Consider the following 27,204-nt stretch of genomic DNA (forward strand, 5'->3'; position numbering starts at 1 on the left):
AATCAGGCCTAAAATAAAGAGATTGCTAAAACTGAAGTACAATAGCCTATTAAATATTTCAAAAGCTACAGTTTAGCAGAATGAAAATGTGCCATAGCAGTGCTGTTCCTAGAAAACAGACACACCAGTCTATGCACATGGCTGTGAATAAACAGCTGACAGTCTCTGCGTTTACTCTGAAGCAATTGCTTAAATAAAAAAATTGTCTGTGACATAAATAATCCAGTAGGTTAAATTCCCAGAAGTGTCAGCTTTTGTATTATTGATGTCTAATATTTTAAAATAAAATCAAGTACGATTAATCTTCTTGTATTACTGTAACGAGTGGAAAGAAATCACTGGCAGAATGCATTAGTGGTTATCAAAAACAATCAACTACATTTTCCACATTCAACCAAAATGAGTGGCTGATACTAGAAGAAAGATTAAATGGAAAACTGATCATAGGATATGGAAGCCTCTCTCTGTTTTTAATGGAAATACATATGAAAATATCATTACAACTGTGCTGCTAAGTATGCAATACTGAGGTTGCTGAACCAAAATAAATTGGTATTGAAATGCCTGACAAAAAGGTAATAACCTTGAAATGGGTTTGATGGTTCACTTTGAACTCTAGTTCTACCACATCTTAAAAAAAGAGAATAATCTCACAGAAAAATGCATTACCACCCATTCCCATTGGTGCAATGCACTGTACATTCTGAGTCAGTGCTAATCAGGGTGAAGGGGGCTTAGGTACTGAAAATCAACCCCTATGATCATCCCCAGGAGCAGGTTCTCAATCAAATAGTGCCACACAACTAAAACCATGCCTTGTTTCTCAGGTCAGAGGGTGGTTTTCAGAGAGCCTGACTATGCAAAGCTTTACCCACACCACTCAATGCACAACCACACAGAAATGCAAACCAGAGTAAGCACTACAGGTTAACAAACTGTGTACAAAAGTTACCAGCTCTGCATATGGAAGTACAGATCTGTCAAGATTGTATAAAATACTCACCTCCAAAAAGCCTTATCCTTTCCCAGGAGGAAAAAAAAAAGGTTTAAATCAAAAGAAATGCTTAATTCACATGGAAATGTAAAATCCATGGGATTGGATTCAGCAGTATTATATCAGGAATGCAAAAGTTGTGTTTCAGTATTGATTAATGGCAGCAAGACTTGAATTTGCTTGTAATTTACAATCACTTCCTTCAACAAATGTCTTCATTTAGTATTATTATGAGTTTGGCATGACAAGATTATTACAAATCACTCTCTATCAGGAAGAATCACCAAGAAACCCACCATTTATTTGGAAATACTGCAACAGACATGATTGGGTGAGAAGGTATAAACATGGTTTATGTACAGAGAGCTGTACATTACTCAAGCACACTCATGTCACATGCAGATTAGGAAAATTATTAGTTCAGTTCTGATGGTGTTCACAACATGCTGCAGCCAAACACAAGGAAGGTGCAGTCCCTCCTGTCTGGAGATTCCATCTGGAATTGCTGCTCTGGTCCTGGGCACTGCTGAAGGCAGGAGAGCCCCAGCAGTGCAGGGAGGGCAGGGAGCAGCACAGAGCCAGCCAGACTGGCAGGGATGGCACTGGGAGCTCTGCCACAGCCAGACTGGCAGAGATGGCACTGGGAACTCTGCACACAAACAGCCAGGCTGGCAGGGATGGCACTGGGAACTCTGCACACAAACAGCCAGGCTGGCAGGGATGGCACTGGGAGCCCTGCACACAAACAGCCAGGCTGGCAGGGATGGCACTGGGAACTCTGCACACAAACAGCCAGGCTGGCAGGGATGGCACTGGGAGCCCTGCACACAAACAGCCAGGCTGGCAGGGATGGCACTGGGAGCCCTGCACACAAACAGCCAGGCTGGCAGGGATGGCACTGGGAACCCTGCACACAAACAGCCAGGCTGGCAGGGATGGCACTGGGAACCCTGCACACAAACAGCCAGGCTGGCAGGGATGGCACTGGGAGCTCTGCCACAGCCAGGCTGGCAGGGATGGCACTGGGAACTCTGCAAACAAACAGCCAGGCTGGCAGGGATGGCACTGGGAACTCTGCAAACAAACAGCCAGGCTGGCAGGGATGGCACTGGGAACCCTGCACACAAACAGCCAGGCTGGCAGGGATGGCACTGGGAACCCTGCACACAAACAGCCAGGCTGGCAGGGATGGCACTGGGAACCCTGCAAACAAACAGCCAGGCTGGCAGGGATGGCACTGGGAGCTCTGCAAACAGCCAGGCTGGCAGGGATGGCACTGGGAACCCTGCACACAAACAGCCAGGCTGGCAGGGATGGCACTGGGAGCTCTGCACACAAACAGCCAGGCTGGCAGGGATGGCACTGGGAACTCTGCAAACAAACAGCCAGGCTGGCAGGGATGGCACTGGGAACCCTGCACACAAACAGCCAGGCTGGCAGGGATGGCACTGGGAACCCTGCACACAAACAGCCAGGCTGGCAGGGATGGCACTGGGAACCCTGCACACAAACAGCCAGGCTGGCAGGGATGGCACTGGGAGCTCTGCCACAGCCAGGCTGGCAGGGATGGCACTGGGAGCTCTGCTGTGCATGCAGGGAGGGATCAAAATCAGATGGCCAAGGTAGTTCCCATCCCCATGGCCATGTCCCCCATCCCCTGGTGGCAGCTGTCCTCCCACCACAGGGAGACAATAACAGAGCTCATGAAGCAGCTTCTGGAGTGTTCAGCTTTTCAGCTTGGATATTTTGTCTCCAATTTGAGTTGAACTTGCTGTGCTTTAGCAGCCATTGGTTCACCTGCCTTGCAGAGGAGTAATCTCCACCACAGGGGCAGGACAGGCAGCCTGAGGGCCACAACCCCTTCAGCTGCTTTTGCCTTTAATTTGCCACAGCTTGCAGGTCAGGGAGCTGAGGCAGGACCTAAGTCACAGGGCTGCATTTCAACAGAGCACTTGGGACCAGTGAAATCTGCAGAACAAGCAGTGATTAAAGTCAAGCAGGTGCCTAAATGCTCAGCCAGACTGAGACCATTTAACCTGCACCAAGAGTCTGGACTTGCCTGGACAGCTCAGTTGACAAAATTCATCCATTGGATGAACACAGTGCCTGTGCCAGCCTGTGTGTTAATTATTGACATTGACTTGGGTGGTTTTAGAGTCTTATATTGATGTGTTACTCTGAATGAAAAGCTTTAACAACCAATATCACAATGCACACACATTCCCACTGAACAGGCCAGGACTGTAAATGCAACATAAAGCAGAAGAGAACACACAATTCTTCCAGCCTTGATCATTCACACTGAATTTGCAAAGTGCAGATCATGGCAGACACGGAAACATTTTCTCATTTTGAAAGAAGTCCAGGCAAGCACCACATGCTGTGAAATATTATCTTATGGGAGTTGTTTTGATAAAAACAAATGGCCAATCCTAAAGATTAATGCTTCATATGATGTATTCAGGTTATTAATCCCACCTTCTTCTTTGCACCAGCCCCAGTAGTGAGTGTTTTCTGGAAAACTGCATGGAGCCAGATGGTTAACTATTGGAAATCTATACTAAAAAGATTAATGTTACCCCATGACAGGGATCAGTCATTTGTAGAGATTTCCTAATACAAACGGTGCCATTTGTTTATTCAGACTGGCTGGATGAGCTGTACTCTGAGGAGAACCTAATTAGTTCTCAAAGATTTTCAAAACATTGGGGCCCAGCTGCTGAGCTCAGTTCCACATCTGAAGGGAAAATACAGAGGTTTCTAAGTACCACCAAACACCAGGCAGGCAGGTAAGAGTGGCTTCTCTTCAGGTGCCTCTGAGCTCTGCACTCTAACAGGGTCTGGGGAAATGTTCTGATGTTCTGGACAAGTTAAATATTTACCAGTGGCCACTGGAAAGCCTCCAGTGCCAGGCACAGATTAAGTCTAGCAGTGCTGGGTGCCATCATGCCCTAGACAGAAGAGCTGGGCACAGGCACAGTGTGAACACCCCCCACCCCCATCAGCCTCAACTCAGCCCACTCAAAGGCACAGGAACAAATTCCAACCACCCTCTCATGGTGCTTTTGTGTGTAAACTGAACTTACTGCAAGGAAAGAAACAGGCATGCATTACATGAAAATTTCAAAGTGTGAACAGTACTTACTAAATTTCACAGTAGCCCTTCTTCCAGATGGATAAAAGAACCAATCTGTGCAAGGCCACTGCAATTTCCAAAGCACTCAGATTAAACCCCCTGCATTCAGGGGAGTGGTGAAGCACATGCTTTTAAGTGAAGCACACACTTAAATCCCATTGACTTCAGTTATGCATGTGTGCTTACACGCTCTCCTGAATAAAGCAGATGTAAGCATGTGTTTAAACTTGAACCTCTGCTTTGTTGAGATGAGACTGTGAAGAGGAGAGTGAAATTTAAACTGATGCAAGAAATGGTGCTTTTATCTCCAGGCAACAAGGCCCTTCCATCAGCAGAGAACAGAGCCAGAGGTTTTTGGGGGAAGAAATCCACAAACAAGTATTGAATGGAGGGAGCCCCTGATGCAGGGAATGATTGGGATTTGACTCTATTCAGAAGGCTGAACAATTGCTTTATTCAAATTATACCATATTATATTAATACTGTATTTTAACTATACTAAAGAGATACTATACTATACTATACTATACTATACTATACTATACTATACTATACTACACTATACTATACCATACCATACCATACCATACTATAACTATACAAAAGAAAAACCTGTGACTGTCTGAGACAGCCAGGACACAGTTTTGACTTAACTGGCCAAGGAAACAAAACAATCCTCAGCAGAATCCAATTGACACATCTCTTCAGGTAAACAATCTTCCTAACACATTCCACATGTGCAAAAACAACAGGAGCAGCAAGTAGAGATAAGAATTGTTTTCTGTTCTTCTCTGTGCTTCTCCAGGAAAAATCCTGGGAGAGAGAATTATGTATGTCTCTCTCAGTTCAGAGAATGTGAATGCCACATACAAGTGCTTTTCTTTTCCTTCAAAGGGACATAAAGAATGAAAAAAAGCAAAAGAAAACCATTAAAACAGGATGTTTTTACATATACTATCCAAATGCTCAGTTCATCAGTCTGAGAACACTGACAGTGTTGAGGCTGAGGCCAGGCCAGATGTTGAGTCACAAACAGCTGTTGCAGCTGAGGCCATTGCAAACTCCCCACTGGGTGTTATTGCTCCCCCATGGAAGTTGCCACATGTGCCCTGCAGCCAGCAGAAGGATCTGTGGATCTGTTCATGCACCTTCCTCCACTGCCAGCAAACTCAACCACATCAGCTTGAAAGAGCAAAAGGAACTGGAGCTGGGATTAAACCCACTGGGCAGGGAAGGAGGTGCAGGAGCACTCCCAGTACTGGCAGGGGGGTGCAGACAGTGAGAGCAACCACAGCTGGCAGGGCCTCAAGGTTCACAGGCATGCTCCATATTTTGGAGGGAAATATCAGGATTTTTTTTCAAAAAGTAGCACCTGACAAAGAAAACACATTAAGGAAAAAAATAATTGTGTGTCTCAAGAATTACAACTATTTGAATCTTTTTTTCTGGTGTAAAGAAAGGTCAAGTGTAATGGGCTAGGCTAAAAAACAAATTGAAGAGCACATGAAAACATCAGTTTTGCTGTGCATAAACTTCTTGAGAAAAACAAGCAAAACCCCCCCCAAATAAGAAGATTTTTAAAAAAGCATTTTCCTAAAAAATTACACAGAAAAATATGGTTTGTGAGGTATGTCACACATCCAGGGCCTGTGTGTTACTCACTGACCCCCCAGACCAGCTCAGCAGCTGGGGTAGCCTGGCAGGGCTGCTGCAGCCACTGGAGATGCTGGGAACTGCAAACTCTGGGACCAGCCCTGGACAGTTTTTCTTTTGGAAGGCTCTTTTCTGAGCCTTTGCACATCCACAACCACACTGATGGCCATGGACAGCAACTGTGAGCTGGCTTCTGAATGATGAGGTCACATTGTTATTGACAGTATATAATGATATATTATAGAATTAATAATTATATATAATTATATTATATATTATATAATTAATTATTATAAAATTATTATTAATTCTATTATATATCATTATATATTATTATATAATATTTTTGCATTATATTCTCTTCTCTCCAAAGGTTTTGGGTTTTTTTAAATCTCAAACTTCCCAATTAACTTCTCTTATGAAGCTTTTTGAGACAAGAACTGTTGACATATAGAAACTAATGAGAGCATCTCAGATTCTGCCATAGTACCAAAATCAAAATCATTCTGGCACTATATAAAAATTTCAACCAAAATGTTTTACACCTCATCCCAAAATCACATCCCCTTTGATCCTGTATCATTTATTCTATATGTGTCCATTCATGATGCAGTATTTTCCCCCAATGTCTATGCAAAAGCTCCATGAAACAAAGTAGGATTAACTACACATAAATCAAGTCACCTTAATTTGGAGAAGTGAGAGCTTTAAAAACAGGTATTTATTAAGAAAGTGAATTTCTACATAGTATCCTTCTTGGTGGTATAAATATCCAACACAGACTTAATCAAGAGCACATCTTGGAGGAAATATTAAAGCAGCATATGATTTGATACCAATGAAAAAAAGCAATCAAAGCAGAGCATGGCAATAAATAATTAGAAAAAGTTATCTATCCAAACCAGACTAAAAGTAATTTTGTAAGTCAGCAGTAAAAAGTTGAATAAACACTAATTTAATCTATTTTAGATGCAGCAGTCAACAGATGAAATATTTTACTGCTCTCTAGCTATGTGAGCACTGTCAACTGACACAATAATTGAAGAGAAGGGAGAGACAGAGACCCTGTGGAAGCAGGAGCACAGGAACCCAGGGAGACACAGAGCTCCTGGGCCAGGGAAGCTGCTTGGCAAGGCAAAGCTGGAAACCAGAGCTTGGATGCGATGACCTGCACATAATGGCTGTGACCCATTTCCACCATCCTGCCTTCCATGTGCTTTTAGGCAGCTCAGTCATCCCTTTAGAGGGAACAAGCATTTCCCCTTCCTCTGGGCTATGCTGGGAAAGGTGTCAGGAGCCAGGACATTGCTCTGGCTGCCCTGGGTGATTCCAGACCCTGGCAGGGGCTCAGAGACCTTGGCACAGAGTCACAAACACCTCTGCCTTTGATTTTAGCCCATGGAAACAATTACCAACTTTGTGTGAGGATTTACAAGCCACAAGAGTTTGAGTAGAATGAGAGTGAATTTGTCACAGGGTGAAAATGTAGAATTTTGGGGATTTAGAATGGGGGTTCAAGAGGCAAGATGGAGGAATCTGGGCATGTCCTGTCCTTCTTCTTCTTCATGTCCTCCATCTTCTGCTGTGATGGTGACACTTCTGGATTGGTTTAGAGCAGAGACAGACTGTCTAACATAGGTGATGGGTATTGGGAAATTATTGTAAATAAAGCACACACAGTTCTTAGTATAAAAAGCCAACAGCACCCCAAGGGCAGGGACTGTGCCACAACCCGACCTGCTGGACAGATCTCAGCAGGTCAGAGAAAGAATGGAACAGATAAGAGAAAATAAACAACCTTGAAAAGCAGAGCTGAGGAATCGCAACTTCTTCTTCTGTCAGGGGCTGGGAGAAAAGAGACTTTAATACCTTGGGGCCATCTCAAGCACAGAAACCCAAGAAAAGGGAACAATTGGTTCCTCCAAAGGGGTATCCTGTATCATAAGCAGCAAATTTCCTGGCACTGTGCAATGAGGAAGGAATAGATGGGAGAAACAGAATTCAGTGGAATTTCTTGGGATTGCCACTTCTCAAAGCCCTGTATTCCAACTGTTCCCTTACATATTCATCACCAGCATCAGGCAGAGGCCCCTGGAGAGGACCTGGAGAAGTTTTGGGAAGCCAGGCTACCAAGAGCAAAAGAGTGCTATGATTTATTTCCTTGCTGACATTATTTATGCAAGTGAGCCTGTGACAGCCTGAGTACCCACAGCTCTCCCCACGCTGCCTCAAGTTCTCTTTATCTTTCCAAACAAGCTGCAGCAAACCCACCTTCAGCTGAACATCCCAGGTGATATTTTCAAGAAATAATAAAGAGGCTTTAGTTATTATCACTCCAGGCATTTGTACTGCAGATAGGCAGGGAAAAGGACTTTGTAACCGAGCTCAGAAATGAATGAAGAGCAAATTCAAAGCAGTTTAATGACACTCAGACAATGATAGAAAAGCAGAGGAAAGAAAAAAAGAAACATTGGGAACTGAACTGCAAAAATGAAAGCAAGAAGTAATCAATGGATAATTATGATACAAGCAACAAAATTAAACCTAAGCTTTGACTCTGAAAGGCACCTAAGTAAGCGAGCTCCTAAGCCTGAAGCCAGGCCCAAACTGGATAAAACTGTCAGCAGGGTAACTCAACAAGCCTTCCTCAAATCTTCCTTTTAAATAAATGAATGCAGACATTAGAACATGGTTTTCTAGTTAAATACAACAGAATTTCTACTGATTCAATGAGAACAAAGTCCTTTGAAGCAATGAAGTACTCTCTAAGAAAGAATATGGTGCTCAGAAGGCTGTCAAGTGGCCTCTTGCTATGAATTCATAATGATGTCAACCTTTTATTTACTGTTTCTGTACTACAGAGAATTTAAGTAAGCACAATGTATTTAGTAAAGCAAAACCATGAAAATATCTGCAAACTGCTGGGAAACACTGGGCAAATGAAGGGCATTGGGGATGAATGAGGAAGGTTATTAAGAAACAGAGGGGGAATCATAAGAAAGTGTGTTCTTTTGCTTTCTTAGGGTCAAGGAGTTCTTCTACCACAGAATAAAATGCAGTGTCACTCACACCAGGTGTCATTGCATGAATACATCACAGAGCCAAGGAAGGCACTCTGCTCCCACTGTCATTTGCAGTTTCTTTATTTTTCTTTCTTTTTTTTTTTTAAACAACATTAAATTTGCATTAGCTTGGATGGGGAAAAAGGATGGCATATAAAGGGAGAGAAGGCTGAATTAATATTCATAAGCAACATCCTGGAAGAAGGGGAAGGGATGATTTGAGGGAGCTTGGAATGGGAGAGGCAGACATTAGTCCTGGAGACCTCCTGTGTCACACGCTCTGCTCCCGAGCAAGTCCTGCTGTGTCTCTTCCCCATCCACACTAAATATTGCCTGCTCTGAACAGCTCTTGGATTCCCCACTCCAGGGCACTCAGGGGAGGAAGCTGTTTTGGCTGAAGCTGGGCAGGAGCAGGTGGCACTCAGCAGCTGTGAGTAATTCTGCTCTGCTTGGCAGCTCGGCGGCTCTTGGACCCGGCACAGCCCGTGTGCAGTGGGGAAGGGCCAGTGGGGAGGCAGCAAACAAGTCCTGGTGCTGTTCAACAGCATCCTGGGCTCCAGGCTGCCTCTTCCAAGCTGGCAGCTGGCAGCAGAGATGGCTGCAGGGATGTGGCAGCTCGGGTCAGGTTTGCTGGGAGAGCCTGGCACAGCTGGCACCCCGAGGGGAGCAGCCCTGCAAGGCTGGTGTTGGTGCTGGGCAGGGAGGGAGGGAGGGAGGGAGGGAGGAGCAGGGCTCAGCACCCAGCAGGTGGGAGTGATCTCTGCACAGGGACTGTCACCATCAGGGCCCCTTTCTCAGCATCTGTGCTACAATTCTCCAACCCCTGCATGAGCCCATCTACAGAAACAGGGGCTGCAGCTGGAAAACTGGCCTACTGCTGCTGTGCCAAGGTACAACAGTACAAATACTTCATTTGTTACATTTAATGCCATATTTCATCACAGAAAAAGCAGAACCTGGATACCGTAAATGTGGCAAAGCCATCAAACTGTTTGTCCAGACTCATTTACTTCCACCTCCAGAAGCCACAGGAGAAAACAAAAGCATGGAAGCAGAATGGGAAGCAGCAACTTCCTTCCCTTCCCTTCCCTTCCCTTCCCTTCCCTTCCCTTCCCTTCCCTTCCCTTCCCTTCCCTTCCCTTCCCTTCCCTTCCCTTCCCTTCCCTTCCCTTCCCTTCCCTTCCCTTCCCTTCCCTTCCCTTCCCTTCCCTATTCCTCATCACAACAGAGGGAACATGGGCTTGCCATGACCATCTCTGCTGGAAGAATTTTTTTAATGTGCTTGAAAAATCTCAAATCCCTCTCTTTTCTTTCATCTGTGCACCATGAAACCCCACACACCTGGGCTCAGAAATGATTCCTTGAAACTGCGACACATTCCTCTTGCATTCAGGGATCTACCCCAGCCCAGCACTTGGTTTGAAAGGTTCCTTGCATTTCACATGGCACAAGTGTCACCACATGCTGTGCTAATGCCACTCCAAACATGAACTTCACTCTCTGAACCAGCCTGGCACAGGCACTCACCAGAACAGTTCTTTTTTCCCCTCCAAACTCACCTTTCATCACCATCCCTGACAGACAAGTCCTCCTTGGCAAGGATTAACACTTTGCTAATGAAGTTATCTCCTGATCTCTTGTTTTACCTGGTATCTGTTCTGCCACTTAACAACAACCTGTTTTCAGCTGCTAAGGTGGAACAATTAGTCAATGCTATCAATATTAGGAGTTCTATTCCAGTAATAATTTGAAATCTATTTGCCCAGCACTCCACAAACACACAGGTGGGACTCTGATGAACACACTTTCTTGTGATTCCCCTCTCTGTTTCTTAATAACCTTTCTCATTCATCCCCAGTGCCCTTCATTTGCCCAGTGCTTCCCAGCAGTTTGCAGATATTTTTATGGATTTGGTTTACTAAATACATCATGCCACAGAATAAATACAGGCCATGGAATGAAATGAACAGCCAAAACATTCACCATAAATTTTCATAGAAACTATTCTCCTTTCATTCACAGACAACTGTAATGAATGTAGTAGCTTTTTTCCTAAAAATTATTTTACAGTGATGCTACACAACATGGACAAGTCCACTGATATTACATGCCAACCTTGAGAATGTCCCAGAAGCACAGGCAGGAATGCAGAGAAGTGCTGGCACAGCCCCAGCAGGGGCAGCAATGCCCCAGCAATGCCCCAGCAATGCCAAGGGCAGGGCTGTGACAGCAGGAGTGTCCCAGATTGCAAGGCAAGATGTATCTATTTGCCATCTGTAGGGCAGTTGTGTTCTGTTCTGTGGGCAGTTTCCCTTCTCTCTTCCACACCCACTCCTCCCTCCGGGGAGACACCAGCTGATAACAGCCATTGAATGTCCCTGCATGGCTGATAAGAACTACAGCATCCCATTGGGAGATGTGAGCCCAGAGGGAGGAGCCAAGCATTCCTACCTGGATATAATCTGGAGATTCTGGAACACCAGCACGGCTTCTGCACTGGATTCCCCAGAGGAACAGCAGCTGCCTCTTCTTCCCCTGGATCTTCAGAGGCAGAGACTGCACCTTTCTACAGGATCCCTGCTCCAGCAGAACCAGCCCTGGCACTGCAGGAGGGCTGAGCCACAATTCCAATGGGACTGCTGCCAACACCCTGACCCACAGGGTGTCAGGCTGTGTTCTGACCCTGTCAGTGTTGGTTTGGTTTACTTCATTGTTTATTTTATCTTTTTATTTTCTTCCCTAATAAAGAACTGTTATTCCTGCTCCCATATTTTTGCCTGAGAGCCCCTTAATTTAAAATTTATAACAATTCAGAGGGAGGGGGTTTACATTTTCCATTTCAGGGGAGGCTCCTGCCTTCTTTAGCAGACACCTGGCTTTCCAAACCAAGAGAAGGAGTCAGAGCCCTGCTCACCTCAGGCCCCAAAGCACACCATGGCTGGGCTGAGGAGTGCTGTGGCATCCAGACCCCTCTGTGGGAGGGGGAGTTCACAGATCAGGAGAGATGAGATTTCAGGAGGTGAATACAAGCTACTTCAGCTGAATGCACATTAACCCTCAGGTAGAGTGAAGATGAAAATATTTGCCCTGCTTTTTCTTTTTTTTTTTTAACAGATTTACCATTGCTAAAGGAAAAGCCATCAAAAACCTTGACTTCCTAATGGCCTGAGAGCAGCAATAACCTAATAATCATTTTCTTATGGACAAAATACTCCCAAATATTTCTAATGAACCATTACAGCATGCATTGCAACTTTACAAGCCTTCATTTAATTACTTCCACTGAAACAAACACACAAATCTTCCAGCTCAGTGCTGCCACACACACAGACTCTCTGAGCACCAAGCCCTCAGCAACCTTCTTCTGATGGACATTTTTTTTTCCAGGAAATGACACAGAGACATAGGTAAAAGGTGATTTAGATAGACTGCTGTGTCACAAATTGTCAGGATCTGATTTAAAGACCTTGCCTTTGTCAAGAAAGACAGTTGGGTGTCTGCTTTAAAGAAGTACTGGGAATATTTTCATCAAAGGTTTGAATTGAAAAACAGTGGGAGGTAAATATCTGAGATGTTGCCAAGAAAGACCACTATATCCGTGCAATTACCATTAACAGGGGACAGCAGTGGTTCAATGAAGTAATTCAATCTGGTGTCCTACATTTTATCAGACAGCAATTTTGAGTTCTGACATAAAAGGCTGAGAAAGGGGATTGGACTCTTTTCTCTGAAATTCAGCCTTAATTCTTGCAATCAGGAGATGTGTTCTCTGCTTCAGGTACAAGCCAGCTACCCCTCCAAGGGACTCAAAAGAATAACCCAATATTCACCTTCAAAAGAAGAATAACCTAATATTCACCTTAACACCACTCATTGGCATAGGAACAAGTCATACTTTGGGCAAGGCTCAGAGCTGAGTGCCTGCAGTATTACAGCTGAGTTTTCCTCCTCACTAAACTAGCTCAGATTTCCTTACTTGTGAATTTTGCAAGGAAAAAACCTATTGTTTTTAAAAAAAAACAAACAATATGATGCATCCTAAATTAATAAATGTATTGTTTCAAAATTTAAGAGAGAGAGAGAGAGAGAGAGAGACTGTATTTCTCAGAAAATGGCAAAATGAAAAGCTTCTGGAAACTGCCATCAGAATAACACCAGCACATGGCTTCTCCTCATCATCCATCCATAGTGCACACTCCTGGTTCCTTGGGGGCTTTTGCATTATCTTCCCCCACAGAAATCCTATCAGTCAGTCCATGGCTGCACTGGTGCTTTCCAAGGTCACCAGGTTTTCAGGGCAGCTCTGATTTCTCCTCTGCAAGGCAGCCCAGGCTGGCACAGGGCTCCCACACTGGGATCAGCTTCACTCCCTCTCCACACAGGGCCCACCTCAAACCCCCTTTCCAGGGAAATTACCACATTTTAGCCTTTCACCTCCTTTCCACCACAATGCTTTCTGCCATTTGCCATTTTGAGCTGGTCTACAAATTCCTGTGTTACACCATGCAGAAGTCTTGAAAGGTTCTCCTGTTAACAGCACGTGGTTGAAAATGTCAATCCATATTTCACTGAGCAAAATCTCACCACAAATAATAATGCCATGAGATAATTTGCAACAGCAACAGTCCAGTGTCACTCTTTCCACTGAACTACAAATTCCACCAAGTTCCAAAACATCACAAACAAGAGAAAATTGGCTCTTGTGTCATACAGAACGTGGGCAGCCCCCTTTACACACGACACAAAGCCAGGAGTCCCTGCAGCACTCCAGTGAGGGACTGCACAGCCCTCTCCTTTTCATGAAACCATGCAGAACATCCTCTGGAGACTCCAAAATATCAAACACACAATGCAGGCAATGCTGCTGAGCATTCTCTTGTGCTGATATGAAACTGAGACCCTCAGAAGATGGAGGCTCTGTATATGACAGCTTAACTACTTGCAATCAAACTAATTTGCAGGAGGATGACCTGAAATGAGTTTAAAAGCACCATAATGCATGTTTAGCAATCAGTGAAGCAATCCTTTATTATTCAGGTTCACATCTGCAATTTGTGTCACGTGTCATGGGAAAGAGAAAGGGGGATCACAAAAAAGAATCCTTTTGCTTTGCAGGCGTTGACGAGCAGAACATGAGCCACAGTAACATGGGGCATTTGAGACCAAACAGACTGACAGCAAATCTTCAGTCTTTCTGCTACTTACAGATAGCTTATCACGTCCAGAAGAAGAAATTATTAAACACTTGCCTCTAAATGATTGTCTTGATTTTTCTAAATTGATTTTTGCTGGAAAAAAATGATTAAGCAAGTTCACCTGAAATACCACAAGAAATAGGAGCCAAGAACACCTCCAGGGTTCTGAACTGCAAATGAAGTTATCAACCAGCCACTTTCAACACTCTCCTTTCTACTGGTTACAGAAGAAGAGGGACACCCTTCTGGCAAATAATGGAGGCTTCCATATCACCCCTGCAAATACATAAACTCTCTTATTTCCTTCCTTTTTCCCTTCTTTTTTTTATGATATCTCCATTCATCACACTTGTAATCCTTGGGGAAAAGGTGGCTCCAACAAGGTAAGTGAGGAACATGCACAGAAACAGGAGGAAAAGGGAAGCATTTGCTGAAGAAAGGAAGAGCAGTAAATGTAACAACATTCCAGAAATTTAAAAAATAAAATAAAAAAAGAAACATAAGAAAGCCATGGAAGTGCGAAACTGAGGCAAAGCACAAACCATTTAATTATTTATTGATAATTAATACTTATTATTTATTATTTCATTATTAATGAGACAAAGCAGAGAACTGCTCAAGAACTGCAGCAGGAGTGGGCTTGGGCAAGGAGAGGGAAGGCCCAGGCCAGCAGACTCTGCTTCCTCCTGAGTGACAGCTCCTTGGGGATGTCACCCTCCGAATCACTAAAGTATCTGGGGACTGTCCTAAAGAAATTACTGTAAAGTTATTGAAGAAATTTCATTGTTCAGACAGAAGGTGAAAATCTGTGCTTCAGCAATGAGGGGACAAACCAGAAAGACCTGAAGTTCTGAAATCTGCTCTCAGTCTCTGGCTGGGTAAGACACTGCTGTGGTGCCCTGCTCTCCTTATGTAACATTTGCACAACACAGTTCCACACACACAATCCAAAGAAATATATGGATTAATATCTTAAATTCAAAGCATGTTATTCAAAAAGCATGAGCATGCATTAGGGCAGAATTCTACAGTGTTTGAGGAAATACCATCCCCAAGGGCTGTAAAAATAACTCCAACCTTCACCCCCTCTGCTCAAAATTTTCTGAGGAGAGACCAATCCTGACCAAATTCCAGCCCAGGTCATTTATTCTGCTTGCCTAATCTTTCCCCAAATACTGACTTAATATATGTGAAATACAGAGTTTTATTCTCCAAAAACTGTTGTTTTGCTCCAAGAATTCTTATTGTGATGAGCAGGATGCTGGAAATGCGGCTGCTCTTGTTCTTCTTGCTTTTCTGGTCATGTTGTTAGCAAACTCTTTAATGAGCCTCAGCTCTCCCTAGGAACAGCACTATGGTTTATAAATGCTAAAATTAATAGACCTGGGGTAGACTTTATTACATGTAATGTATTTAGCTGGCAATGATGATGTCTCCCTTACAGCAGCAGTTAGAATAAACTGCATTTTTAATGGCTCCTGGAAAACAAAAGACAACACCTAAAAGACTTTAGATGAAGAAACACCAGGTTTCCTGGTCTCAGTGCACCACACCAAACCTACTCCACTGAGGGCTGCAAACACTAATGAGTAATTACAGCCCACAGAGAGATTTCTACTGGGGATCTTGTCCACTTTGCTCCAATCTGAATTTACTATCAGAAGATTCATAACCTCTGTTGTCAGCTTCACTTCTGCAAAGAATGGGCACATGGAGAATTTAAAGTGAAGTTAAAATGGATTTCAATATACCCTTCACAATAATAGTTGGTAAAACTAATTACAGTGAGAAAATTGGAGATCATTCATTACCCTACTAAGCAAATTAGGATTTGTTAACAATGATTTATAGTGCCAGAGAGAGGATAACAAGGATCCCCTTTCCAACTCCATTCACAGGGGACATGACAGTTCATGGTGTGGTGCCATCCCACAGCCACTGTGCAGAGCCCTTGTGGACCTCAGGGTGTTTCACACACTTTTACATCAGCAAAATACACTTAAATGTTTGGTTTCTAAAGACAAGCTCTAAAATTAACTGAGCAGCTTAACCTACTTGCAAGAACAGTTTATTATTTACCAGTTTTTTATTTACCACACCCACTGTGCACGTGACGTGGAGTAAAGGACTCCATCCCTTCTGCAGCTTTAGCAGGTTGGATTTATTGAGCCCCTTCCCAACAACACTTTTGACCTGATCTGTCCTCTCCTGAGGAAGCCAGTGGGTCCTGCTGCACTTCACTGCAGTGGAGTCTCTCCACAGGCTCTCACCCAGCATCACACACCTGACCACCTCAAGGAGCAAAGCTCAGCTCCTCAGGACCACTGCTGAAACACATGGACCAGGCAACGAGGGAAATCTGCTCTTTGAAGGGCTCTCTGAGAGCACAGAATGTGCTGCTGTAACTAATTCCACATTTAATTCCACATTTCTGCTGCAGGATGATGTCTCGGATGAAAACACTCCCAGTGCACAGAGAAATAGCTGCCCTTATCTAGGCCAAAGACTGCTTTTCCCATCATATCCATACCAAACACCACTGGTGCTCCCCTTATTCTCCTTGGGATGGGTTTTTAGAGCTCTGAGTAATGTAATGCAACATTGCACAAGCCAGTGTCCCAGTGGCACGCTGGAGCTGCACAAACATCTGCTGAACCCAACCCACTCAGGGCCAAATTGGATAGCACAACTGATTAGCCAGAGCCCTGGGGAATAAGCTCACAATTTATGTCTGCCTGAGTCACCAGCCCGTGTGCAAAGCACAGTTTGAGCTTCTCTTTCTTTCTTTTTTAAGGTGGAGCAAGAGCAGTGTTAGGAAAAGAAGGGTCACAGGAGTCTTCTGCCTTGCCAATGTTATTTCCATCACCAGCTTATTACCAAATTCTACCCAGTTCTGAGCAATTCATAAACTCTCTGCATTTGGATGAAAAGAAAATAACACAAACATGCAATCCAAAAAAATCCATTAAAAGAGGAACAGAAAATGCTCAGAAACAAAGACTCAAGAAGCAGACATGTACAGAAATGGAAATAAGTTGCCAAAAGCAGAGAAACTGCACAACTGCCAAAGAACCTGACAATCTTGGGAATCAGGGTTGTTGTTTAGAAGCAAAAGACTCAGTTATTTAAGTTTTGATTTCTGCTCTGTTCTGTGTTGCAAACCAATGAACCTCTATCCACTTTAAAAGGAATTTGGCTGGCAAGATACACAAATGAGCAAAAGCCATTCTTCAAAGCTAGGTAAGAGAAAAAGCTTTGCTGTTATACAAATTCCAGTTGTATTCTAAAACATCTCAGCCTTCTGAAATCTCAAGACAGCTGGACAACATTAAAAACTCCCATAATTCAAACAGCTTTCCTTTGAAAGTTAAAGAGATGGTGATTTTTTTTTCTAAAATTCTCACTACTTTCCAATTATCTGATCTGACGTCTTGATGAGATGAAATCTACCTTATAATCTGTCTTTGACGAGAGACAAGGACAATTTGCAATGCAAAAAATATCAAAGACAACTGGGAGATCTTCCAGGAAATATTAAGTTATGATTTCTTAGGGTGCACCAATATTAACAGCATGCTTAAATTTTTTTTCACATGCACCAATCATAGACTGGAGTGATCCCACAGGAAACAGTAAAGTCAGGCCAGCACAAAAGGCTTCCAAGAGAATTAGAATGATTTTTTACCTCCTCTTTTCTGACTATTGGTTTAATAATATGCAAAAAGGATGGGAAAGTGTCTCCTCTGACAAGGAGCACCAAGACAGGTGAAACACACTCCACAAAAATGTCTTCTGAACAGAATCTACAGAAATACCAACACCTGTGAAAGGAGTAAAAGAGTTGTTCCCAACTGAAATCCAAACTTGCAGGTGAATGTAGAGCTCATTGACAGCTTTGCACCATCCCCTCTCCTTCAGTGGCCACTCACACTGGGCCCATTTTGCTGAAGGCAGCTCCTTACACAGTTTGTGCAATCCAGGGCAGCTCTGTCACCCCAGCTGGGTGTGGGTTGGGCTGAATCACCTGATGGAGACTCCCAACCCTGTCCACTGCCAAAGCAGGCTGGGAATGCCCTCCAGAGCAGTGCTTTTTTCCTTTCCCTATTGCTTTTCCAGGAGCACTTTCACAGAGACAACAGGAACAGAATTCAGTCTCCAGCTCTGCCAGTCAGATATTGATCTGCTTACAGTAGAGAATCAGGTAGGATCCCAGCCTTCACCACTACCACTGAAGCTGCATAATGAATTCATAATGAATTACTGGGCTGGGGCTGTCACAGAGATATTGGAGGAATGATTTTGTGCTCCTGGGAAGTGTCAGCTTTATAAATGTTCCCTTTAACACTCAGTGATCTCTATAGAAGAACAGGACCTAAAAGTCATTTTAGCTTTGCTGTGGCATGCACAAACATTGCACACACATGGCCCAGCCCATCCCTCAAACCTGAGTGCCTGCTGCAAGCAGGGTCCTCAAAGGGGATCCCAAGCTGGATTAGCTCTATGCTAGGCAACATGGCCTAAACATATGAAGATTCCATTAATACTTGATTTAAACAGCAAAGATGTGCTACTCAATCCATACCTCAGTGTTCATTCCTTTCTGAATTAAACCTGCCTCCCTCTGCAGTAGATGTCCATCAGTCCATTTGCACCTACCTGGTTCCTCTGGTGAGCTGCAGTACAGAATATTTCAGAGGCCAGTGTACAACATACACCAAATCATTTCCAAGGGCCAAAGCTTTATTATTATCTATTAAATTAGAAGTTATTTTTACTATTTGAGACCAATAACCCCTGTTTTGATGTTCTGGGTTAACACCAAACACAAAAACGAACAGTCTTTTTCTTGTTAAAAGCTTTGGAAAAAAGAAATCAATTCAAGCGCATATTCCTTTGCACATTGACAATACAATAATTACATTGATCAGAAACATATGCTAATTGGATCACTCTGGAGCATTTTTCTCATTGTCTGGTACTACAAAACACATCTGGGTTTTATTTACCCCATGTAAGTTAATAAGAATATGGGCTTTTTTAAAACAACAAGCAAGATAATCCTAAAAACAATTTTCCAAAGTGAAAAGGGAGGGAAAAAAAGCTTCATGTTTCATCCAAGACTGTGTAAGTGTAAAAAGAACTTTAAGATAGAAACTGAAGCACGTTTTCTACCTACTTGGCTATTAGTGAGGAAAGAAAAAAAGGAAGTTGAAGACTCTCAATACTGTGACTATAGAAAAGAAACAGCTCAGTTAAATATATTAATGGCACCAACAAGGGATGTCTCCCCCACCTACACAGACCCAAATTGGAAAGATTTAAGGTGCCAATCCATCAGCCCTAGAAGATGTCAGGCTTCTTCTTGTTACTGAATCCCTTGCTCAGGAGAGCTGGAAACTTTCAAGCTTTCTGTTGGAGCATAGGGGATGCTGACACCTTCCAGATTTTCACTTTAGTGGACCAACCCACAGACAGTATGGTGCAGGGAACAGCAGATGGCTCCTCTTCTGTTACCTCTGCTGCCTAGAGAGGAAGCTGAGCACAGCTCTCAAGCCATGCATATTCAGCTCTCCCTGCAAGGAGAACAAGGCTCATTTATCCATGGCACAGCCCCCCAGCCCATAATACACCTGTGCCATTCCAGAGCATCTCTACAGACCTCTGTATGACTGGAATTTTCCCAGACAATGGAAAGCAATTCATTCTGAACTAAGACATTCAAGGTTTACTTTTAATTCTAAATAAATGTTGAGCCATTTGATATAATTTTTTCCTTCATCCCCTACCTCGTAAAAATACATGACACAAACCAGGGCAGGTGATGACAAAAGGAAACCAGCTTGTTTTTCTGTTTCACAACTTACCTTCCACTGATCTGGGCTTTGATATAATTAGAACAACTACCACCTGAGGAAACTTTTCCACCTGAGGATGCTGTTTTCATACCTCACCACCAGCAGTGTGAATGCTCTGTTTGTGCAGAAGTCCAATGTAAATCCAGCAGGACACAGCATTTCTCCAGGTATTAAGCAATTTTTGTGCAATTTTTGTGAGACCACATGTTCACAATTGAATCCCATAACTTTCTGACAGGATCACAGACGTCTGTGACAAAAGACTAAATTCACCATGAACTAATAGAAGAAAATGACTCTCTGGGAATGTGACAAGAGTGCAGCCAAGTTTTTCCATCACGTAATTGAATACCATAGAGTTTGCTTTTCCCCAGGGTTCAATGAGAAGATAGGAGGAGGCTTTGATTGTACTGATAACTTCACAGAGCAGTGCCATGGGACAGGGTTCCCATTTTACCCACCTGGTTTTGGACTTACACAATGCTCTGCTTCTCCTACAGTTATTATAAAGGCAAAAAAGATGTGCTTGGAGAATAAAGCATAAGTTACAAGAGAAACAGGATATGAGCAATTTAGATATAAATCTTGGAAGAAAATAAGCAGTACGTTGGCTTGAATGGAAAACTTTTTTCACTCCCAAACTTATCTGTGCAAGTAAAAGGTATATTGATGAATGTGGGAATGAACAGAAAGGTATGAATATAGACTGTTAAATCAATACAGGTGCATGCAAATAAATCACAAAGCCCAAAAAACCTGATCAATTTTTAAACCAGCTGGGGCCTGATCTGCTTCTCAGGACATAAAATGGAAATCTGGTATAAATACAACTTCTGTGTTTTCCAAGAGTGTCCATTGACTTTTAAGCAACAGGCAGAAATCACTGTGCCACATTCTCTGGGCTGTGGTACACAGGAGATGAGGCAAAATATCAAAATATTGTAATGGGCTCTTTAAAATCTGTGAATCAACAAGAACAGGAGCAAGGGGGAATAAGGATCCTTCCATCTCCCACTAGAGAGCTGGTGATACCATGGCTCACTTTATTTGCTATAATTGTGTAAATGAAGTGCTGTTAAAATGTATGTAGTAATTAAAATGACACCTGATCAGTTCAAGGAAACACCACCATGATGGAAATGTTACTTGCAGGGCATTTGTGAGGAATAAATAAGAAGGGCACTCAGCCCTTGGGCGGGGGGGTTGTGGGGCATTCCTGTGCCTATGAGTTCTGTGTGAGGCACTTTGTGTGAGGAACACTCTGCTGCTGAGGCACAGGGTGAAAGTGGAGATAGACACTTACAAAGTAGCCTGTTCCCAAGCTGGAAGGAGCTGAGCTCTGCAATAAAACACAAAGACAAAGTGGAAAGTCAGTGATGGTTTTTAACACGTTCCAATCCACACAGCTCATTACCAGCCCTTTCCAAGCTTTTCATCACCACATCACAGCCCCAGCGTCCTGCCCCTTGTCATCTGCTACTGAAACAAACACAATGTTGCTTAATTTTTCCCTTTACATCTCTCAACCACTCGGAGATGGCAACGTGCTATTTACTGAATTCCAAGCTTCTGCCGTGGACGTAATTGCCAATTTATTTGACAGGCAGCTGGGTAATGAATTAATGATGGCATTTCGCCCTGCACTGAGACTAAACAGACACTCATCAACCAGCCTCCCTGACATGCTGACATTCAATGCCCTGGACTCCAGCTCCTCAGCTTCATGGCCACAAAGGGGCAGGAGGGAGGGGGAGAAAGGGAAAAAAAGTAGACTGACTTCAAAACAAAAAGCCCGGTGGGTTTGGATGACTTTTTCAGTGTATGACCTGTTTGCCAATTTATTCCCGAAAGGCCCTGGTTAGTACACACATAGTGCTTTTCTAAAATGAGACATTTTGTAAACATAATTAGTAGTCTGAAATGTAAAGAATGCGTGGGCACAGAGAAGCTGCTTCAGTCAATGTACCATTTTCTGGAGAATGCAGTCACTACAATTTCCCATTTGGATGTCCACATTGTTTGACAAACCAAGGATATAGAAACAACAACCCCAAAAAAGCAAACAGCAAATATCTACAGTGTGAAATAGATTTCAAAACTCAAACCTATAAAAATAATTTAAGCTAATATTACTACCATGAAAAATAATCAATTTCTTTAAATGCTTTTAAAAAAAATAGCATCATGAAATTCAGTTTAAGTGGGACACGATCACAACCTCTATATTCACAGGAATTAAGGAGATAAAGGGGTTTTTTTTCATTAGTTTTTCATCTAAGCAATGGGGATTACACAGCAGGTTCTCTCAGAGACATGGGGGATCCTAGTGCTAATCCAGGTCAGGCTGTTCCATCAGAGGGGGAGCAGTGCCCAGCTCCAACCTTCAGAGCCCATGGACACAGCAGCAAAAGCAGAGGAGCATTCTGTAGTGAGGCTGCCAGTGAGGCTACCAGTGTGGAACTCCTGTAGCTCAATTCCCACTCCTGTAGCTCCATTCCCACTCCTGTAGCTCCATTCCCACTCCTGCAGCTCCATTCCCTCTCCTGTAGCTCCATTCCCACTCCTGTGGCTCCATTCTCACTCCTGTTGCTCAGCACAGCCTCCCTTTCCATGGTGACACAGCCTGGGGACAGCCAGCCCTGCAGAGAGGCCCCAGCAGCCTGAGCACACCATTGGGAATACACAGAATTTTTGTCACTTCACCCCTGTTCCAGGACAGGTACTGCAGGTCTGCAGTGCACAGCTCTGGCTATCAGCAGGCAAGGGAACTGCACACAACTAAAGACACTCAAAGCCCTCCTGTCCCCCTGTGCCACCATCACCCACAGGACACCCCCTGGTGCCAGGGGTGATGGCCCTGAGAGCTTCCCTGCTGTCCCTGGGAATGCCCTGGGCACTGGCACAGCCCTGCCCACTGCCCAGCCCAGCTGCTGCTCCCAGCTGGGCACAGCCCCTGGCACAGCCACTCCATGGGCACAGGTCCTGCTTTGGGGATGCCAAAAAGATTTTTGCTTTTTATCCATTTTTCATATATTCATAACTCTGTAGATTACTATTATACAGTTACATAGCTCCTTAATTACCTCTAGTCCTTTTCCTACCCTTTCTCTAAGATTTTAGAACAGTCAGTTCACCTTCCTGGACTCTTATTCAGTCTTTTTTGCCTCTGTAGTGAACCAAGGATGTTTTATTTTTTCCATATATTGTAAACATAATAAATGTGGGGCTAGCAGCTGGGGGGGAGCAATGGGGTCTTCAGTGGAGGGCAGAACCAAGAGGGGGGGATTACTTAATTAACTGTTCCTCTAATTGGATACTTTCTCTGAAGTATGCTAATTTGTTAAACTTATAAAATTGTCCAAATCCTGTATGACATGTGCACTTTGCCATACTTGCACCTGGAGGTCCTTCATTAAAGGTAACAGCTTTTTATCATTTTAATATTGTTTGGCTCGTGACTTTTGGCATCTCTAGGAGCCCCTGTGGCCCTGCATGTGTGCAGCCCTGGCACAGAGCACACCCAGCTCAGGACCCCACAGGACACACACTGCCTTCCTCTTCACTGCCCTGCTCTCTGCTCCATGCCATTGAGATTCCTTTCATTTCAGCTGGAGATCTACCCACAAACACAACACGTGCACTCGTTAGAACCACTTTTGTTTCAGCTATGTGCAGATGCCAAGCGAGTCCCACTCTTTCACTCACAGTTTTTTTAAACTTACTTTACTGGCTGAAAGCTCCAAAGTTTGCATTCTGCATCTGTGTGTAATTTTTGTCTGCTTTTTATTCCAAATTTTGGAAGGATAGAGTATCAAAACAAAACAATAAAGAGGAAGAAAAAAAGAATAAGCAAACAAAATATTTCCCACTGAATATTTTCATTCCTTCAAAAGCAATGCTGCAATGGCTATGGGAGGACAGTTGAAACATAGCAGTCAAATGACTTCCACTGAACAACTGTGCAATTTCAGGGAACTTGAGTTTGCTGGATGGAAATATAGCCCTTCACACATTGCATGCTGCATATGGAGAGTACAGTTTGCAAACTCTATTTAATTGAAGTATGAAAGACTGTGCTGCACATGCATGAATGACTGTCAGCTGTGTTGAACCGTGTGTTGGCAGAGCACAGAGGCTGAAGCGAGGGCTATGCAAGGAGACAACTTCTCACCTTTTGGGAACTCCCAAGAGCGAAAGGCTCCCACTACCCCGTGCCCAGCCTTGGGACCAACTGTGCAAACATCTTTACAAGCCCGTGCTGAGTCGTGATCCTGCACTGGCTGGTTCTATAGCTCTTATTTAAAGTGTGCCTATAACAGAGGTAATGGTTTCACTTTCCGAAACCCTTTGCAAAATAGGACATTAGAAATACTGTTTGATATTCACACAACCACCAGCAGAAGCCTGCATCAGGTGCCCATCAGCAAAATACACTTGCTTAAAATTGTCAGGGTTCTAGGCTTTTTCCCCCACCTTTTTTTTTTTTTTCTTTTGGTTGGTTTGGTTTGTTTTGTTTTGTTTTTTTTTTGTTTCCATCCTTTCTTAAAGAAAAGAACTTTGGCCCAGAAGCAAAAATGTAGTAACCCTCGTGTAAGCATTAGTTTATCGTGTACCAAAGAAAATTACATCCTTGAGGTCTTGGAAGGCACAGTTATACCCATTTTGCATATATATTGTGCATTACTTGGGGAGCTGGGTGGGGAGAAAGACTGTGTTGTACATATTTGTTCTGGCTATTGTTTATGCAGGTCTGACTGAATGAAGGAACAGTGGGTATCATTTCAATTTCTGATGTCAACATCAAATTACTTATTTAATTTCATGCCTGGCGAAGCATTGTATAGCTACACGCAGAATCATTTCACTTCATTTGTTATGCTGTGTTTTCTTGGCGATTGGCTTGCCTTCCAACTGACAGCTTTAATTACGACATGAATTTGATTGCACTGCCGAGGAATTAACATAATGCAACAAAGCATTTAAGCACCCAACCTTAGACACACAAACACACACATGCCCACCCTCACAGGCACACGCACACAAAGCACAGCCACTGCTGCTGAGCAGCTCCTGGCACACACACAGGCACAGCCCTGCCCCTGTGCCTCCACACACTGCCAAAGTCACTGGAGATGTTCTGCACAGGGAGCAGCACTGAGGGCTTCACAGTGAACCAAGGATTTTTTGGTTTTTTCCATATATTGTAGACATAATAAATGTGGGGCAAAAGCTGGGGGAGCAATGGGGGCAGAACCAAAATGGGGGGGGAATTACTTAATTAACTGTTCTTCTAATTGAATACTTTCTCTGAAGTATGCTAATTTGTTAAACTTATAAAATTGTCCAAGTCCTGTATGACATGTGCATTTTGCCATACTTGCACCTGGAGGACCTTCATTAAAGGTAACAGCTTTTCATTATCTTAATATTGTTTGGCTGTGACTTTTGGCATCACTGGGAGCCCCTGTATATACATAACCCAAAGGCTGTCCCTCCATTTGTGTTTGGCTATGTACAAGTGAGAGGGAGGGGGACAAAAGAATTGAAAATATCAAAATGTCCTGGATTTGGGGTTGAAACCATGAGCTGCCCACAGGATTACACTACTGGAGTCTCTTCCTGAAGCAAACAGCCACAGACCTGGTGGGCAGGGCAGCTCAGGATTTCAGGACTTGGTCCTCATTGTCACCTCCTCACTGTGGCTCCTCTCGAGCACAAAGTGCCCAGCTCAGGAGGAGCACACAGCTACAGGGCACTGGGAGCAGGGCAGCACTCATGAAGAGTGCAGCAGCTGTGATGAGCTTTTTTGAGAGCCCAAGAGCAGACTTTTAATGCAGGGACAAATGGGAAGATTCCTATCCCATGGCCTGTTCAGGAGCTGGAAAAACATTCCAGACAGAAAGGTACCAAAAGCAGTGAGAGGCAATGAGGTGCTGAATCCCATCCAGTGACCATGTGGGAGAGGCTTTTGCTGCTCATCCCTTCACTGAAAGCCTGCAACCAACACCAGAGGCAGCAGCCAGGGCTGAGATCAGGTAGATCAGGAATTTAGGAATGTGCTCCAAAGAAACCAGGTGGGTTGATTTTTGATTAGCAAAGAGGTGGCTGAACCCCTGAATACACAGTGCATTTACCATCCAGGTTAGCTGTAACTCTCATGTTTTCCTCAGGTAAATCTCCTGGCTGTTTTGTAAAACATGACAAAAATGTATTCCAAAGAGGGAGGACTCAATTAAAAATAAATACATACAGGGAGATAAAAAAAAGAAGTTGACTGAGCTCCAAGCTGAGCAAAAGAGAAAGCGCTGCCATCTTGTCTCCAAGCAAGATCTCAACAAAATGAATTCTACTACTGGCAAGATTTTGATGAGATTAAACTGACTACAGCACCCTATATATAAAGGAGGAGCAGCTCTCCAATTTCTCTTTTAGGCCCCTGGAGCTACCTCTGTCCATAAAGGAAAAAAACAAGTTGTCATTCCTAAAAAAAAAACCCTATACAGGGGAGAAAGGCAGAGAGCCATGGGTTTATGAAATTCAGAGGGGGAGCTGGATCAGGGCACTGCTTGCACTGGAGCATTTGAGCAATCATTATCCCTAATCTAGCAGAGGTCAGATTCTCTGCTAATTATGTTCTCTCACAGAGGGGTGGGTGTGTGCACACATGTGCCAGGCGAGGACAAAGAGAGGAGTTGACAGAAATCAGTCTCACTGCATTGCATCTGACAAGAACAGAGGATATTCCCCTTCCTACTGTCTGATGCTATTTCAAGCCTCATTATGAGAAAAATCTCCTGTTTAATATGGTCTTTTCATTGAATTATCTTCTTTTCATTTTTGCCCCCCTCTCACAAACGCTGCAAATTACCTGCTTGGATCTCATTAGCCTGGAAAGGAGTCACTCCTTGTAAACACACTTTGCATCACTCTGCATTATCCAAGGGCTGCAGGAACATTTACAATAGGCAAAGTTGAAAGATCCCTGACAGGAGAGGGAATGAAGCCACTGACAAGTCAGTTTGCAACTGGATGTTCATTATCCCCTCTCCCTCATTCTGCATCTGTCACTGAGCTCTCAGCAGGCCCTGCAGGAAGGCCTGTGAAGCTCTAACATTCCTGTTTCACCAGCCTGCTCAAAACTGGGATGGGAAAATGGATCATCCACCTGGAGAACATGCACTTCAGTCATTAGCCACATTTCCATACAGGAGCCATGCCTTACAGTGCTGCCAGCTGACAATAGTGGAGATTCTTTTTGTAGTATATGGTAGAGATAATTCATGCTATATATGTATAAAATATTGTAAAA

General features: G+C 43.6%; 1 protein-coding gene across 2 annotated transcripts in view; it reads right to left on the reverse strand.

The window, feature by feature from the left end:
• The window catches only part of AUTS2 (activator of transcription and developmental regulator AUTS2), an 805,862-nt gene that overhangs the window by 404,519 nt on the left and 374,139 nt on the right, over positions 1-27,204 (reverse strand). For both annotated transcript variants that reach the window (XM_066563240.1, XM_066563239.1), the window contains exon 4: positions 21,199-21,234. In XM_066563240.1, the coding sequence (XP_066419337.1) occupies positions 21,199-21,234 (36 nt within the window). The remainder of the gene's footprint in view (positions 1-21,198; positions 21,235-27,204) is intronic.

This window comes from Molothrus aeneus, chromosome 20 (genome assembly GCF_037042795.1).
Source record: "Molothrus aeneus isolate 106 chromosome 20, BPBGC_Maene_1.0, whole genome shotgun sequence".
Taxonomy (NCBI): Eukaryota; Metazoa; Chordata; class Aves; order Passeriformes; family Icteridae; genus Molothrus; species Molothrus aeneus.